Source organism: Monodon monoceros, unplaced genomic scaffold, assembly GCF_005190385.1.
Source record: "Monodon monoceros isolate NGI ecotype Baffin Bay Population unplaced genomic scaffold, NGI_Narwhal_1 Super_Scaffold_14, whole genome shotgun sequence".
Taxonomy (NCBI): Eukaryota; Metazoa; Chordata; class Mammalia; order Artiodactyla; family Monodontidae; genus Monodon; species Monodon monoceros.
Window position 1 is genome coordinate 64,022,281 of NW_021703770.1, and position 18,683 is coordinate 64,040,963.

Sequence of the window (18,683 nt, forward strand, 5' to 3'; positions counted from 1 at the left end):
CACTTGTTCTACTGTTGTTCTCCTTCATTTGTAAACTATATATTTTCTAAATGTTTGGTAGTGACTGCTAATGTACAAAGCACTTTGCCAGGTCCTGGGAATAGCAAGGTAAAAGACATAATCCTTACCCTCAAAGAATTTACCGCCTTATTGGAGATATGGGTAACAGACACAGTAGTGTGTTAAGTGCTATGCTAAAGAAGTTACCATATCCCAGTTGTTTGGGGGGCAGAAAAAACCATCACTTAACATGACTGAGTACCTAGGAAGGCTTCAGAAAAAATGCACCAATTCCAAGCTGAGTCCTTGAATCTTAAAAGGGAAAACAAATATTAAGGAGGAAAGGTGTGTCCTATTGGTACCCTGAGCAGCAGGAGAGAGGGTAAAATTTTTTTAGTACTGGGCCAAGTGCCAGATTGTAAATACTGAAGAGGGAAAGAGGCAAGCAGTGAGGCTGGTCATTATAACCGGACTGGAATGCCACCCTAAGGAGTTTGGATTTTATCAGAGGAAAGGTGAAGTATGTCTGAATTTGATTCAGACAATTCGTTTCCTGCCCTATTATTGGGAAAACGTGGTAACTGGGCACTAAAACGTTCAAAGCTGATGGCAAGGATAATCCAGTAGGGGGAAATGGTGACCTGCCAAAAATTGTTCTGGCTACTGGTTGGTCTACGGAAACGCTAATGTGACCGATGCCTTATGGCTTCATCCCACTAACCAACCTCCACTCGTACCCTGCCTAGTGGCTCCCATCAACCCCCGGCCGCCAAGACACAGAGCGCTGGGCCCGGGCTAGGACCCAGAGGAGAGCGCTTCCGGAGACCTCGCGAGATTTCCTGTGAGCCGCGCCGACCAGACGCCTCTGTCTGGTCGCCCAGCAACCGCACCTGCTGCCGAGGAGGCCGGGCACCCGCGAAATTTACCAAACCTGAGTTACTGACCCGGCTCATCCCGCGAACGGTGAGATGCCCTCAAGGGAGAAGTGTGGGAACCGAGAAAACCCTACAGCCATGTTTCTCAAACTTACGTGCCAGTAAGATCTCCTGACATCAAGAATTTCCAGAAAAAGTCTGAAAGTCTGTATTTTAAACAAAGGGCTAGAATCAGGCAAGGTTGGGAAACAGCTCTAGGGGAGGGAGACACGGGTGGAGTGGTAGCCAAGAAGCTGAGGAAGCGGGATTTGTGGGTTTGAAAAGAGGAAAGCCTCACAGCCGACGATTTAGAGCATCTGTAAGCCACTGGGTTTGGGGCTACCTAAGGGAAATATACAAACTGAATTCGGAAACGTCCCCCGCATCTAGCCAGTAGGAGCCCCAAATGATGAAAGCCAAGGGGTCTACTAAAATGGATTTCCAAAGCACTTGTATAGCAACTCTAAGCTGTCCCCACTAGCGATCTGGAGAGCTAGAGACATCCTAGCAAATGGAGCCCTGAGAGTACAGAGATACGTAGTAGGCAAAAATTATGGAAAAGCAGTTTCTCAAACTTTAGAAAATAATGAAGCACTTTTAAAAGAAAATCAAGGACATCTCACAAGTGTTGACAAAATTATTTCAGTTTAAACTCCTGAAGCTTATAATATCTCTGAAACAAACTATAGTACCAATAAAGTTTAATATTCTATTAACAACATGAATGGTGGTGTTTTGATGAAACCAAATCCTCTCTTGTGGATTTGATTGCTATAATGCACATTCTTTTGAGTTAACAGTCTCTATTATTGTGTGTTATGGGTTCAATTCTCTCCCTTTCCACATTCAAACCCCTGGAAAGTTTGCCTATAGCTTGTTGATGAGGTCCATTGGCCTTCCCCTGGTTTAATAACTACTTCACTTATATATTACATTAGCCTCTTTCCTTTTCTAGTTGTCTGAGAGAAATTTACTTCTATACAAACACCAATTTGTGCACTGGAACCTAGAGACAAAGTCCATTTATAGCATGGTCATTCATGAGGATTCAGATGATCCAAAATTTCTGTTTTAGCCCAGGTTAGAAAACAGAGCCTGAAGGAAAAACTCATGTGATAACACTTTTTGGGAGGCTGTAATCTCAGGGAAGGAAGAGAGAGGGAAAAAAGGAATGAGACAGAGATGGAAGGAGAGCAAATATAAGAGAATGTGTAAGGCAGAAGTCTGCAGCATGTTTTCAGAGGGACCTTTTGAAATGGCTGTGTCTCTTAAAAGTCTATGGGGGAAAGAAGGGAGAATAAATCATTCATGGTTCCTGTCTCCCATTAGTAAAAGTTACTCCCAAAGGGCATTGCTTCCTTCATAGTATAGGCTTGCTCTTGCATGGCCACCTGTACAGCAGTCTCCTGCCTCAGCTGTAAGGGAGAAACCCTGGGATGTATAACCTTTTTATGATGTGCATTTTTACCACAGTTATCATGTAAAAAATATATTTGAAATTTCTAGAAAAGTATCTAAAATTTTAAAATATGGGCCAAAGAAATATTTTTAAAATACTTTAAATATTTAAATAATTTTAAAATATTGCATTTCGACACATTAGCTACAGAGAACGTAATTCCTAAAAGAATGACATTTGCAATATAAACAAAAATATATGATCCCTAAAAATGACTCTAAAAAAAACCCTTATGCATGGCCTTAATTAGGAGAAAATTATAAAACTACTGAAAGTCATTAAAGAAGCACTCCAAAAAAGGAGAGACATACCATAGTGATGGAAATGATAACTCAGTATTAGAGAGATGTTAGTGCTTCACAAATTATTTATAAATTCAATGCAATTCCTAACAAAATTCTGACAGGATTTTTCATGGAACATGACAAGTTGATTTTAAAATGTATATGAAAGAGTCAGGGAGGAGAGGATTCTGGGAATATGCCAGAATAGGGAGCATCTGTCTCCCCACCTGAACAACAGCTGCACTGGCAGAACCTGTCTGCTGTTAACTATTTTAGAATGCTGGAGTCTGCTGAACGCTTACAACTTCCAGGGGAAGGCTTAGACAATAGACTGCATAAGCTGTGGTTCATGTTGGTCAGTTTCAGATCTTACCTCTGCAATAGCTGCCCATCCCCCACACCCAACCTTGTGGCAGGAAGCTGTGCAGGGACTTCTGGAGCATCTTGCACACAGCTTACAGGAGCCAAGTGGGCAAAAAGCACTATCCACCAAATATTGAGGATCTGCCCGCTAATCATTCATTGCTGCTTCTGATCACAGAGATGCAGACAAAGAGGTTGTACCTCTCCCCACTGTTGCAAGCCCCACTCCCTCTGGCTGAAGTGACTTCCAGAAGGATGTAAAGGGCTACTGCCCATTATTTCCCCTCTCTTCCTTTACTTTTCTCTTTTTCCCCTTTTGGAAACCAGGCATTAAACACTAGGGCATTCAAAAGCAGCTCCACATAAAGGGAAAAACAGAAAGTGACCTGTACATGCCAAAAGAAAGGTTCAGACTTCGAAAAGACCTGAGAAGACCTTAAGTTTATACCTCAGGCTAATCTCCAGCACAGAGATAGCCTGTAACAATTAAAAAAAAAACAAAACAAAAAAACAATAACCAAAAACAGCAAATTCTGGGGAAGGAGGAGAATCTGATTTTCAGAGCTACCACATTATTAAATTAAAATGTCCAGTTTTCCACAACAACAACAAAAACCAAGGCATACAAAGAAATGGGAAAGTATGGTCTATTCAAAAATACATAATCAGGGACTTCCCTGGTGGTCCAGTGGGTAAGACTCCATGTTCCCAGCGTGGGGAGCCCAGGTTCAGAACCTGGTGGGGGAACTAGATCCCACATGCATGCTGCAACTAAGCGTTCGTATGTTGCAACTAAAGGATCCCACATGCCACAACAAAGATCCTGCATGCCACAACTAAGACCCAGCACAGCCTAAGTACTTTTTTTTAAGTTTATTTAAAAAAAAAAAACTACATAATCAGAAATTGTCCCTGAAAAAGACCCGGTGGCAGATATACTAGACAAAGACTTTAAAACAACTGTCTAAAAGATGCTCAAAAATCTAAAGCAGTAGAGAAAGTCAAGAAAATAATGTATGAACAAAATGGAAATATCAATAAACAGATATAAATACTAAAGAGAAATTCTGGAGCTGAAAAGTATTGAAGAAAAATGAACAGAGCCTAAGGAACCTGTGAGACAGCATCAAGCAGACCAACATATGCACTGTGGGAGTCCCAGAAAGGAGGGAGGCAGGAGGGGAGGAGGGAGAGAGAGAGAGAGAGAGGAGAGAATATTTGAAGAAATAATGGCTGAAAACTTCCCTAACTTGATGAAAAACATAACTCTAAACATGCAAGAAGCTCAATGAACTCCAAGTAAAATGTACTCAAAGAGACCCACACTGAGACACATTACAATCAAATTTTCAAAAGACAAAGAATCTTGAAAGCAGCAAGAAATAACCCATCACATACAAGGAATCCTTAATAAGATTATCAGCACATTATTCATCAGAAACTTTCAGGTCAGAAGACAGTGAGCCAATATATTCAAAGTGCTAAAGAAAACAACCTGCCAACAAAGAATCCAATATCGACAAAACTGTCCTCCAAAAGTGAGGCAAAAATAAAGACATTGCCAGAGAAACAAAAGCTGAGAGAGTTCATTACACTAGACTTGCCCTGCAATAATGCTCAAGGGAGTCCAGCAAGGTAAAATGAAAGAACACTAGATAGTAATTTGAAGCCACAAGAAGAAATAAAGATCTCAACAGATGTAAAAACAAGGGGAACTACAAAAGCTAGTATTTTTGTAAAAATGGTTAGTAATTCCACTTTCTGTTTTTCTACATGATTTAACAGACTAATACATTTAAAAAGCAATGAGTCTAAAATCTAGTAGTATTGTAACTTTCGTTTGTAACTCCACATTTTATTAAATAATTTAAGTGACTAATGCATTTAAAAGAATTGTTAGTTTATATTTTTGGGTACACAATGTATAAAGATGTAATTTTGTGAGATCAACAACCAAAAAGGTGGGGACAGAGCTATAAAGACACAAAGTTTTATGTATTATTTAGGTTAAACTGGCATAAATCAAATTAGAGTGATATAACTTTAGGATGGTAAATGTAACCACATGTAAATGTAACCCCATGGTAACCACACAGAAAATAGCTCTGGAATATACACAAAAGGAAATGAGAAAAGAATTTAGTTTCACTGCAAAAAATCAACTCAACAAAAATAAGACAGAAAGACAGAAAATGAGGAGCAAAAACAGTATAAGACATATAGAAAATAAGTAACAAGATGACAGAGATAAACATTTATGCACCTAATGAAAAACCATCAAAACACAATATATGAAGCAAAAACTGACAACTGAAGAGAGAAATTATTACAGTTCTACAGTAGTAATTGTAGACTTCAATATTCTACTCTCAATAATGGATAAAACAACCAAACAAAAGTAAGGAAATAGAGGTCTTAAACAACACAATAAAGAAACTAGGTCTAACAGATATATACAGGACGTTCTACCCAACAACAAGAGCAAGCACATTCTTCTGAAATGCACATGAGACATTTTCCAGGATAAACCATACCTTAGGCCACAAATTAAATTTCAATAGATTTCACAATGGGATAAAGTTAAAGATCAGTAACAAAAAGAAAATTGGAAAATTAACAATAAGCAACGCATTTATGGATCAAACAATAAATCACAAGAGAAATTAGAAAATTCTGAGAGATGAGTGAAAATGACAACACAACATACCAAAACTTATGGGACACAGGAAAAGCAATTCTAAGAGGGAAATTTATAGCTATAAATGCTGACAGAAAAAACAAGAAAGATCTCAAATCAACAAGCTAACTTTACAACTTAAGCAACTAGAAAAATAACTAAGCCAAGGCTAGCAGAAAGAAGAAAATAATAAAGATTAGAGCATAAATAAATGAAATAGAGAATATAATAGAGAGAAAACCAATGAAACCAAAAGCTGGTTCTTTGAAAAGATCAACAAAATTGACAAAGTCTTAGCTAGATGGACTAAGAAAAAAAGAAGACGCAAATAACTAAAATGAGAAATGAAAGCAGGGATGTTACTACCAATTCTACAGAAATGAAAAGGATTATGCAAGTACTATGAACAATTGTATGCCAGAAATTGGATAACCTAGATGAAATGGGAAAATTCCTAGAAACACAAAACCTACCAACACTAAATCATGAAGAAATAAAAAATCTGGGGCTTCCCTGGTGGAGCAGTAGTCGGGAGTCCGCCTGCCAGTGCAGGAGACACGGGTTCGAGCCCTGGTCTTGGAAGATCCCACATGCCGCGGAGCAGCTAAGCCCGTGTGCCATGGCTGCTGAGCCTGTGCTCTAGAGCCCGCAAGCCACGACTACAGAGCCCGTGTGCCACAACTGCTGAGGCCTGCGCGCCTGGAGTCCGTGTTCCGCAACAAGAGAAGCCACCACAATGAGAGGCCTGCGCACCGCAATGAAGAGTGGCCCCTGCTCACTGCAACTAGAGAAAGCCCACGCAGAGCAATGAAGACCCAACGCAGCCAAAAATAAAAATAAATAAATTTACTTTAAAAAAGAGATAAAAACTCTGAATAGACTTATAACTAGGAAGGAAATTGAATCAGTAATCCAAAACCTCCCAACAAAGAAAAGCCTTGGCTCTGATGGCTTCACTGGTGAATTCTATGAAACATTTTAAGAAAAACACCCATCCTTCTCCAACTTTTCCAAACTTTGAAGAGAAACAAACACATTCTTACTCATTCTGTGAGGCCAGCATTACTGTGATACCAAAGCCAGACAAAGACTACAACAAAACTATAGACCAGTGTCCCTTATGAACACTACCAAACCAAATTCAGCAGCATATTAAAAAGATTATACACCATGAATAAGTGAGTTTTATTCCTAGAATACAAGGATGGTCAACATGTAAAAACTGATGAACATAACATACTACATTAACAGAATGAAAGGAAAAAAACACATAATGCAGAAAAAACATTTAACAAAATTCAACAAGCTGAATTTTCACAATAGAAACACTCAACTACCTAGTAATAGAAGGAAACTACCTCAACATAATAAAAGCCATATATGAAAAACCCAAAGTGAACATCAGACTTAATGGTGAAAGACTGAAAGCATTTCCTCTAAGGCAAGAATGCTCACTTTCACCACTTCTGTTCAACATCACACTGGAAGTTCTAGCCAGAAATATTTGGCAGGAAAAAGAAATAAAAGGCATCCAAAATGGAAAGAAAGAAGTAAAATTATCTCTGTTTGCAGATGATATGATCTTATATGTAGAAACTCTAAAGATTACATACACACACACAAAAATGTTAGAACCAATAAGTGAATCCAGCAAAGTATCAGGATACAAAGTCAACAAACAAATATCAGTTGTGTGTCTATACACAAACAATGAACAACCTGAAAAGGAAATTTTTTAAAAATTCCATTTTCGGTAGCACCAAAAAGAATGAAACACCTAGGAACTAACCAAAGAGGTGAAAGATTTATTCACTGAAAACTACAAAACACTGTTGAAAAATTTTAAAGAAGACATAAATGAAAACATATCCCCTCTTCAGGCACTGGAAGACTTAATATTGTTTAAGATGTCAATAATACCCAAAGTGATCTACAGATTCAATGCAAGCCTTATCTAAATCCCAATGATGGGTTTGGGTTTTTTTTGTTTGTTTTTTTGCAGAAATAGAAAAATGTATCCTAAAATTCATAAGGAATCTCAAGAGATCCAAATATCCAAAACAATTTTGAAAAAGAAGAACAAAGCTAGAGGACTTGTACTTCCTGATTACTACAAAGGTATAGTAATCAAAACAGCACGGTACTGGCATAAAGACAGAGATATAAACCAGTGGAATAAAACAGAAAGCGTAGAAATAAACCTGACATATACAGTCAAATGATTTTTGACATGGATGTCAAGACCATTCAATGGGGAAAGGACAGTCTTTTCAACAAATGAGGCTGGGAAAGCTGGATATCCACATGCAAAGAATGAAGTTGGACCCTTATTTAACACCATATACACAGATTAACTCAAAATGGATCAAAGACCCTAATGTAAGGCCTAAAACTGTAAAACTCTTACAAGAAAACACAGAGCAAAAGCTTCACAGTACTGGATTTGGCAATGATTTCTTAGAAATGACATCATTGACACAGGCAGCAAAATTAAAAATAGGCAAATTATAGTTCATGAAAATTTTTAAAATTTGTGCTATCAACAGAATAAAAAGACAATACAGAGAATGGGAAAAAATATTTGCAAGTCATATATCTGATAAGGGATTGATATCCAGAATATATAGAGAACTCTTAAACCTCAAGTGGGCAAAGAACTTGAAAATATTTGCAAATCATACACCTGATAGGGGTCTACAACTTAACAAGAAAACAACCTGATTAAAAAACGGGCAAAGGACTTGAATACACATTTCTTCAAAGAAGATATACAAATGGCCAATAAGCACATGAAAAGATGCTCAACATCACTAATCATTAGGGAAATGCATATCAAAACCACAATGAGATACCACATCATGCCCATTAGGATGGCTACTATCAAAAATACAGATAATAACAAGTGTTAGCGAGGATGTGGAGTTATTGGAACTCTTGTGCACTGTTGGTCGGAATGTAAAATGGTAAAGCCACTGTGGAAAACAATATAGCAGTTACTCAGAAAATTAGAAGTAGAATTACCATAAGACCCAGCAATTCTGCTTCTGTATATATACCAAAAAGAATTGAAAACACAGTCTCGAAGAGATATTTGTACACCATGTTCACAGCAGCATTATTCACAATAGCTAAAACATGGAAGCAACCCAAATGTCCACAGATGGGTGAATGGTAAGCAAAATCTGGTAAATACATACAATGGAATATTATTCAATCATAAAAAGGAAGGAAATTCTGACTTATGCTACAATAAGGATGAACCTTGAGCACATTATGCTAAGTGAAATAAACTTAGTCACAAAAATAAAATATTATTCTACTTATATGAGGTTCTTAGAGTCATCAAAATCATAGAGGCAAAAGAGAATGGTGGTTACTTGGGCCAGGGGGCAGGAGGGAGAATGGAGAATTATTGTTTAACAGGGATAGAATTTCAGTTTTGCAAGGTGAAAAGAGTACTGGAGATAGATTGTGGCAATGGTTGTATAATATTATAAATGTACTTAGTAAAACTGAACTGTACACTTATAAAATGGTTAAGATGGTAAATTTTATATTTTACCACAATAAAAAAATTGGAAAATAAAAAAGAGTTAAGAACCAAGACTAACCAAGGTGGAGCGATATTATTACGCTGTACTAATTTAGACAGGGTTGACCTGGGGATAGATACATAAATCAATAGAAGAGAAATGAACCATGCATATATGCTGGGATAATTGGTTCTCCATAAGAAAAAAATAAAATTAAGTCTCTATCTCACTTCTTATACATTAATCAATTCTAGATTAAGACCAAAATGTGCAAAGCAAAACTTTAATATATTTAGAAGAAAATATAGGTCTTTCTCTTAAAATTAGGATAGGGAAGGAGTTACTTAATAAGCTACAAAAAGCTTAAAACATGAGCAAAAAATTTCTTGATACATTTTACTATATTAAAAAATACGGCTTCCACTTTTTATAAGATGCCAGTAAAAACAAACTGAAAAATCAAGGAGAAAAGACAAGCTACAGCCTGGAAATAGATATTTGCTACTATAAAATCAATAAAATATTAGTATCTGATAGAAATACACACGTATCTAAAAATTATTTATAGAAACAGAACCCAAAAGGAAAAATAGGCAAAATATAAGAAACCACAATTAACAGAAAAGGAATTCCACATGGTCAATAACAGGAAAAGACTCTCATCGAATGGCAAATTCAAATACATTTTTGTTTCATTTTTATAAATAAAAATCTCTAAGAAAAGAAAAACAATGAGATATATCACACCCATCAGATTGGCAAAAAGTTAAAAACTGCAAATATCAAGGTTGACAGTGGTGTAAACCACATTGTAGAGCAACAGAAACTCTCTTAACTGCCAGTGGTAAAATTCTTCGGAGAACAATTTGGCAATATACAGTAACGCTGAAAATGTCAGGAACAGCCATCCTTAGTTTTAAACCTTAAAGAAGCTCTTGCACATGTGCTAAAGATGTTGTATATACAAGAACCATAAAAGCAACACTGCAGAAGCAAAGAATTAAAACACAAAAAAATCTATCATCAGAAGAAATACATTTCTTACAATAGGATTTTATACAACAGTGCATATTTCCTAGAGCTAATACACATCAACTCTGATGATTCTCACAACCAAAATATTTTTAAAAAAGAAAGTTGGAATCAAAATAATACCATTTATGACTGTAAAAATGTAAAAAACGATACCATGTATTGTTTAGATACACACATATCTATAGCAAAAGTATAAAGACATGAATAGGGATGTCTAAATTTAGAATAAACCCTAAATTTGAGAATGGAGCAAGAGAAAGATATAGAGGGGTTCAAATGTATTTGTAATGTTTTATATTTTCAGCTGACCTATGGATTCATGGGTGTGGTGTTATTCTTTATCATGAAATATTTTTAAGGTAAGATTAAGAAAAGCTACTTATACTTAACTAGAAACTTTGTTCAGAATATTATTTTGTCATGTTTGAAATTTCATCTGTAAACAATAAGCTTAAATTTTTATTATAAAAATAATGAATTTATGGAAATTTCAAAAATCTATGAAGATTTCATAATTTTATTCTGTAGATTATATCTTGCATTCTGAAGAGCCTAAGGATACATTCTATATCTTAAAATACTTTATTGTGGGTATTTTATATAATATAGCCTGGGTAATTATATGCCAATGAGTGAGAACACAAATTTATCTTTCACTGAATTCATTTTTTCCTCCTAAGCATTTATTTCACGTCCAGAATACCACACAAATTTAGGTGTCTGGTTGGTGAAATTCCAGATACATTGGAGTAAAAATGCTTAATTTTAAACTGTATTTTTGGTTACATATTGAATAAGAGAATATAAAACACAATTGGGAAAACTGGGATATTTATCACTTAAATAGCTATACTTTCTGGATGATTGAAAACAATGGGTTATCTCAAACTTATGGACCACATATGGATATCTTACATAAAGCAATATTTTATTAATAGCATGTTTTCCTTATTCAACAGCCTTAATATATTCCAGGTGAAATAATGAAGTTATCTGTGAACAAAACAATTGTAGCATAATGACAGCAAACGTTTATTGACCTATATACCAGGTACTCTGTACATGATTATCTCATGTAATCCTCACAATATCCCTTGCAAGTAGGTACCATTATCCTACTTTTATAAGAGCCTGAGGTAACATGCCCAAGATTGTCTAACCAGTGAGCAGTGGAGCCAAAATTTGAACCCAGGCAGTCTGGGTTGAGAAACACTGCATTATGTTGCCTCTTTCTGGATTACAGTTGTAGTAACATAAAATGTCAAGGCCAGCTCCATTTTTAAGTATTTTCACCACTGTCCTGTGAATATGCTCAAGGTTTGCATACCATGTGTTCTGACTTGGGAGACTAATAAATATGATCACTTGGTCTCATTTTCAACTGTCACTAACTTGAGTGGTTTGAGACAGATCTCTGGGCCTTAGTTTCTTCATGTGAGAACACTAAATGATACTGAGGTCATTTTCAACTCAAAGAGAGAAAAATAATCCTTTAAGAGATGCCCACAATAACAAGTCAACACTAGGGAGAGGAAAAGATTTAAAGGTAAAAGTGAATGTGTATAGTGATTTAATCAATTTTAGTGTTTTAAATATTTTTATGAAAATAATTAAGGCTATAAACTTAGAAAAAACCTAAATATCCCTAAAAATGTCTATGAACTAGTTTATCAAACAGTTTTATGTAAGAAAATTACAGAATGAGTCAAAATAATTTTTCCTAGGACTTCCCTGGTGGAGCAGTGGTTGGGAGTCCGCCTACCGATGCAGGGGACACGGGTTCGTGCCCCGGTCCGGGAAGATCCCACATGCCACAGAGCGGCTGGGCCTGTGAGCCATGGCCGCTGAGCCTGCGCGTCCGGAGGCTGTGCTCCGCAACGGGAGAGGCCACAACAGTGAGAGGCCCGCGTACCGCAAAAAAAAAATAATAATAATAATTTTTTTTCCTAAATTGCTATGTACATAATACTCCTTTTTTTCTTTAATTTTTAGAAAGTTGGGCATAAAAAAATACCTAAACCTGCTTCTTAACATGGTACCAGAAGAGAGCTATTGCCAAGAGTTTGATTTATAGAGAAATCATGGTTCGACTGACCTTGGATCTAATTGCCAAAAAGAGCAATCTTAAACCCCGAAAAGAAGAAACCACTTTACAATACCTGAAGAAAATAACTCATATAAATTTTTCAGCCAAAAATATAGATGCAATTGTAAGAACTGTGAAATTATTTCCTATTTTTATATAATTAACAATGTAAAGTTTAGAAACTGGTATCAGGGCATACTTTCTTTTTAACTATATTTTGATTAGTCAGCTTTATATTATGTTTTTATTTTAGTTTCCTGCTTGTGATGTTAAACTTTAAAAATTAAGCCTCTATAAAATACACCATTGTAATTGTTAAATATATGTGTTAAATACATATGTTCCCCTAAAATTCTTTATAGTGTAGCAAACTAGATTTAGAAGTATATGCTGGAATAATTTCAAAGATAATTAGTTTTGGATAATTCCAAAGCCTTGGAATATGAATTTTTAACATATCAAAATATTAAGAATTATATGTAAGTACCATATTTCAAAACATGAACAGTGACATCTTTTTTGCACATAATTTGACTGGTTATATAAATGTAGGTTATACCATGTCAGTTATATCAGACAAGATTATGTTAACTTGGATATATACTCTGTGCTAAGCTAATTTTCTCTGTGCTAAGCTAGTTTTTGGCTATAATTTGGGAAATTTTAAAGGCAGCAATAACCCTTTTAGGCCATTTGTATTGGTATCCATTGTCTACAATAAAATGCTAAAGACTACAGATAAGCAAAATTTTCTTGGAAGCATAAGCTACATGAGGGCAGGGATCATGTCTTTTTTTTTTCACATCACTCTAAATCCCCTATCCAGTACAGTGCCCGACTCATATTAAGTGCTTTAATAAATATTTACTGAACGAATGAATGAATGAAAAAAACACAAAAGCTCCAGGCAAAATTGTCAATTAAGACAGTCAGGGTCTTTTTTTTTGCAGAGACCTTCTTCAGCTCCCATTCTATATTCCTTTCCAGTTTCCAGGTGAGCCTTTTCCCTAACTGCCCAAACCTCATGTTTCCTTTTTATTGCCCAGAGAACTCTGCCTCATCATACCACCACAGACAGCTTTCTCCAGAGAGCTTCCATTTAATGTACTTTTGGCTCCTCACAATCAGTGCTCCTTCAATGTAGAGGACCTCTGTTAGGAGGAAAGCAAACTGGTTAAAATAATTCAACCAGTTCCTAAGATGTGGCTGTATTTTAAAAATCTTGTTGACTTAATGAAAGCTGAGATATTTTTGAGCAGAATTTCACTTTACCTCTTGCCTACTTACTCTAGACTAACTCTACCACCACACAAGAAATGACAGACTTTTTAAAATACCTTTATTTTCTTACCTCAAAAGTAAGTGGTGTTCATTTAAAAAACACATATAAATACATATAAAGAAAGAAATTGACTTGTAATCCGTCCGTGCAGAGAAAACCACTATTAACATTTAGGTGATGTCCTTTCAGTCTTTTTTCTAGGCATGTATTCACATAATTTTACAATAATGGGTCATGTTGAATATACTGTTTTCATTTTATTATGAGATCTACAAGATATTACTAAAGAAATTAAAGGATAATTAATGGTTATAAGGTATTCCCTTCAATAGCATTATCATAGTTTCTCTATTAATCCATTGTTCTTGAATATCTAGATGACTTCCAGTGGTTTTTCAGTATTATAAACCACAACAGTTTATTTCCAATCCTACAGAAAGATTAAGCCCTGATTCATAATGTTGAAGCAATTATTTGTTAGATACTTCAACTTCCACAGGAGCCTAACTGCTTCCAAGGAAAACTGCTTGCCCTGAGAAAACCTTTCCTAACAAACACAATTTTATTGATAAGGTTACAGAATACTAAAACCTAGAACTAATTTTGTAATCATTCTAGTCTCGTTTTGACTGTGCTAAGAACAGAGGAATTCTATTCTTTTATATTAACCTTAACGAAATGTGTAGAATGATTAAGTGAAAAACTTTCTTAAAAACACAAGTTTTCAGGAGAAATTATCACCTGTTTTTATTTTTCTTTTAGGAAGACCTCTCTCTTTGCAAAAATCTTAGCGTTTTATATTTGTATGATAACTGTATTAGTCAAATCACTAACCTGAATTATGCCACAAATCTGACCCACTTATACCTACAAAACAATTGTATTTCATGTATAGAGAACCTCGGGTCATTAAAGAAACTGGAAAAACTGTAAGTGCTTTTATTTCTAAGTAATGTAATTGTCATCATTACAGTAATATTTTTGCATGCATGCATCTCCTTTATCTGCCTCATTTTTATTCTTTTGCAGTATTATTAGTACTAAATAGACTGTTATACATGTAATACTTGACAATTTGTGTTTTATTAACCCTGATAACTTCTTTTGAAGGAGGGTGAGTTGTCTTAAGGGCTTATAGGGATACATACCTGAAACCTGCTTATTTAGGCTCAACTGGTGAAAAAAGTTTCCACGGAACCCAAATGAGTTCTGTGCCTTTTAGAATCACACATCTCAAAAAGGCAGGGTCATAGAACTGATAACGTTGATATAGATTTGATTGTAAAAGGCATTTACTGCCTATGTTGATTTTAATTAAACAATGAGGCCCAGTGGATCCAATTTCCCCAGATTGGAGGAACGATCAGTGATTCTCAAAAAGCAGGCCAAGGGCCTCAGAATGGGGAAAGTAAGTGGGGTGGGAGATGCTTATTAAAAATTCAGACTGCTATACAAAACAGATCAGCAACAAGGCTTTACTGTATAACACAGGGAATTATATTCAATATCTTATAATAACCCATAATGGAAAAATAATCTGAAAAATATATATATAACTGAATCACTTTGCTGTACACCTGAAACTAAAACTATTGTAAATCAACTATATGTCAATTAAAAAATGCAGATTGCTGGGTTCCAACCTAGGTAACCAAATCAGAATCTCTGGAGGTTAAGCTCAGAAATCTTCATTTTTAAACCTATGACCCAGGTGATTCTATGCACTTCAACACAACAGGAACACTGGTAGACAGGACTATTTCTCTCACTTCAAAAAAATAAATATTTCTCAGACTTAATTAAGTGTAAGAATCAAATAAATAAACTTTTCATTGATTCAATATAAAGAGAACATTCTGCACGTACAGTTGACCCGTGACCAACATAGGTTTGAACTGTGCAGATCCACTTACACATGGATTTTTTTCAATAGTAAATAATACAGGACTACACGAGCCATGATCCACAGTTGGTGGAATCTGCAAATGCAAAGTAACCAGAGATAGAGTCCCCACTATAAGTTTTATGCAGATTTTCCGCTGCATGGAGGTCAGCGCCCCTAACCACACACACCCCAACAATGTTCAATGGTCAACTGTATAATTTTCACATAGCTCCATGATTTTGTTATTATGTTTTTATCACTTCTAGACCATGATGCTCTCAGAATGTCTATTTTAAAATGGTTTACGGGGGATGGTGGTGGTGGTGTGATGAACTGGGAGATTGGGATTGACATGAATACACTGAGGTGTATAAAGTGGATGACTAATAAGAACCTGCTGTATACAAAAATAAATTTTAAAAAATGGTTTATATTTTGCAGATATCTGGGAGGCAACTACATTGCTGTCATAGAAGGCTTAGAAGGCTTAGAAGGACTAAGAGAGCTTCATGTTGAGAGTCAGAGGCTTCCCCTTGGAGAAAAGCTCCTGTTTGATCCAAGAACTCTTCATTCTCTGGCAGTAAGGCCAAATCTGAGTATTCTGACAAAGAATATAGTGATCAATGCTTATAATGAAAAAAGGAAGGTATATCTGGACGTTGTAATACTCTGCATGTTTATATGGCCAGTTGAGAATCTGAGAGCTAAAACTAATTTTTCCTAAATAATTTCTCAGAGACTCAGCAGCTATAAAATGGGAATAATAATTCCTGCCCCTAGGGTAACTGGAAGGATCAAAAGAAGGATGCAAAAAGGCTATATAAAGTATGAAGTTCTAATACAGATGTTAACTCATTCCTATTTTGACCTTGGTGTGATCATGATGACTCAAAACTTAAAATTTTAGGAAAAAAGCCTCAGGAAAGAGGAAAGCACAGTTATTTGGGAAAATTTAAACAACCTAGAGAATCATTATAATGATAAGTCATTTTCTTCCTGGATTCTGATTTGATTGTAGGTTGCATTACGTACAGCTCTGCCTCATCCAAAGCAGGTAGAACTGGGAACAGAGATAAGAGATTCCAGCTGTCACCTGACAACAGGTCAAATCACATAGAGGTGTCACAATGAGTTGAGAAGCAGGGAGCCAGAGGGTGCCAATCCTCAAAATGAGATTTGATGGGATATGCTACTTCCAATTCTGGAGCAAGGGATGTAAATGGAACAGATTTCGTTGGTTTTACTTTAGAGGGCCCAAAAACAGAGGGCAATAGAAGGTTTTTTTAACAAAATTTATAACAATTGAGGGGTAGTGCTATAAATTGAAAAAGAAAGGAGTGATCTGATTTCTGTCCTACCCTCCCTACTATCCCATAGAAACAACTGTGTCTCAGCTCAACCTCAGCTGAACCAAGCAGACTCATGCCACTGTGGAGATGGATAGTTTTATTACAGATTATGACCGAAAACGTTTTTGCTTGCTCATTTTTGCAGATTCAAGCAGATTCTGAAATTCTAAATATAAGGTATACTTTTTAAGCTGTACAGCAGGTCTTAAAAAGTATCAGGAAGTATCTTCTCTAAAGGTTAGCCATGTGTGGACACCTGGGTGGGTAGTCTCCATCTTGGTAGAGAATCCCAGGCCTTAGATTTTAAGATGGCTCTGATTTAGTATTGCTCTATTGTATATTTATGTCCTCATTAATGGCTGATGTTGAACTTCTTATTAATTAGATAATTATTATTTTAACTGGTTTCTGAACATATGGATTACCAAGAGAAAACTATATGGAGAGATAGACATAAAAATCAGATATTCTTTCAATTCTTGGTCATGTTTCCTATTTAGAAAAATAAAGATAAAAACTATTTCTCCCAGGGACTTCCCTGGCGGTCCAGTGGTTAGACGCCACGCTTCCAATGCATGGCGCGCAAGTTCGAGCCCTGGTTGGGAACTAAGATCCCACATGCCACACAGTGTGGCCAAAAAAACCCCCAAACAAACAAACAAAAAAAATTTATTTCTCCCTAATCTTAGTGATATTTAACACAAAATGATAATTTGCTTGAACTGAAATAAGCATTTTTTCTATATTGTGTTATCATTTGCTTATTGGGATATCTTTTTTCTCTCTTTGCTTTTTTCTTGGCTTCTTTCTATAAATTTCTCTTATATCTTGGAAGAGAAAAGTTGGACTTACGAAGGAATTTTAGACAAAAATAGTAAGTTACATTACAATTACTATATAGCTCTAAAAATTCCATCTGAAAAAAAGTATGACATAAAAACAAAATCTCCAAGGATTTTTATTTTCTTGCCTAAAGAGCAAAACAGCCTGAACTGATAAATTTTTAATTTTTCACAGATTAGGATTTCTGGTTTCTATATATAGTATTTAATTAGACTATTTATTAACCCTAATTTAGTTACCTTTCTTACAGAAATCCCTCTCTATATTGAATATCAGCAATAATAATATTGATGATGTAAGAGACTTAGAAATACTGGAGAATCTTAATCAGCTCATAGCAGTTGACAACCAACTTCTGCATGTGAAGGTAAGGTAAAGGAAAAATTCTTTAATATTTACATGAAATTGTGATTGAAAAATACTTATTTTGCTAAATAACTATAAAATGTATTACTTTTAAAAGGACTCTGAATTTGTCCTAAAACCAGTTTATGAATCTTTACTTCTTAATGCATTTATTTGCATAATTCTGTGTCTTACCTGGTTTTCTCTTCCATACCCCAATGCCTCCATCCCTCACCAACAGAAAAATGTTTCTCTGAGAAGGAAGTATATACTTTTTCCACTCTATATTATTTTTCTATCAAATGTTTCCCTCTGGAGACTAGATTTCTTGCCCATTAACTCTGCTCTCCCAGCGAATGAGTTTCTAGTAACTGTGACTAGACTTGAACTCTCTCCCGGCTGCTCCTCCTTGGGGAACACCTGGATCTTTCATTTATTCTAATTTGCACTAGCTATATTCATGTCATGTTATGCCATATCATGCCATATTCATTCCATTACTCATTCATTCAAACATGTATTGGGCACCTACACATTTGCCAGGCACTATACTACTCCATGTATTGAAAGAACAGAGGAAGAAAGAGTAGAGTCCCAGAGATTAAAAAAAAACCATGGTCAACAAGTG

At 35.6% G+C, this 18,683-nt stretch overlaps 1 protein-coding gene across 3 annotated transcripts in view; it reads left to right on the forward strand.

Annotated features, from left to right (window-relative positions):
• Positions 1-787: 787 nt before the first annotated feature.
• The window catches only part of PPP1R42 (protein phosphatase 1 regulatory subunit 42), a 49,038-nt gene continuing 31,142 nt past the window's right edge, over positions 788-18,683 (forward strand). For 2 of the 3 annotated variants that reach the window (XM_029222440.1, XM_029222442.1), the window contains exons 1-4: positions 12,235-12,475; positions 14,396-14,562; positions 15,960-16,098; positions 17,961-18,077. In XM_029222440.1, coding sequence (XP_029078273.1) covers positions 12,347-12,475; positions 14,396-14,562; positions 15,960-16,098; positions 17,961-18,077 — 552 coding nt within the window. In that variant the 5' untranslated portion in view covers positions 12,235-12,346. Of the gene's footprint in view, positions 964-12,234; positions 12,476-14,395; positions 14,563-15,959; positions 16,099-17,960; positions 18,078-18,683 lie in introns of those variants that run through there. The other variant, XM_029222441.1, reaches the window with a different exon arrangement.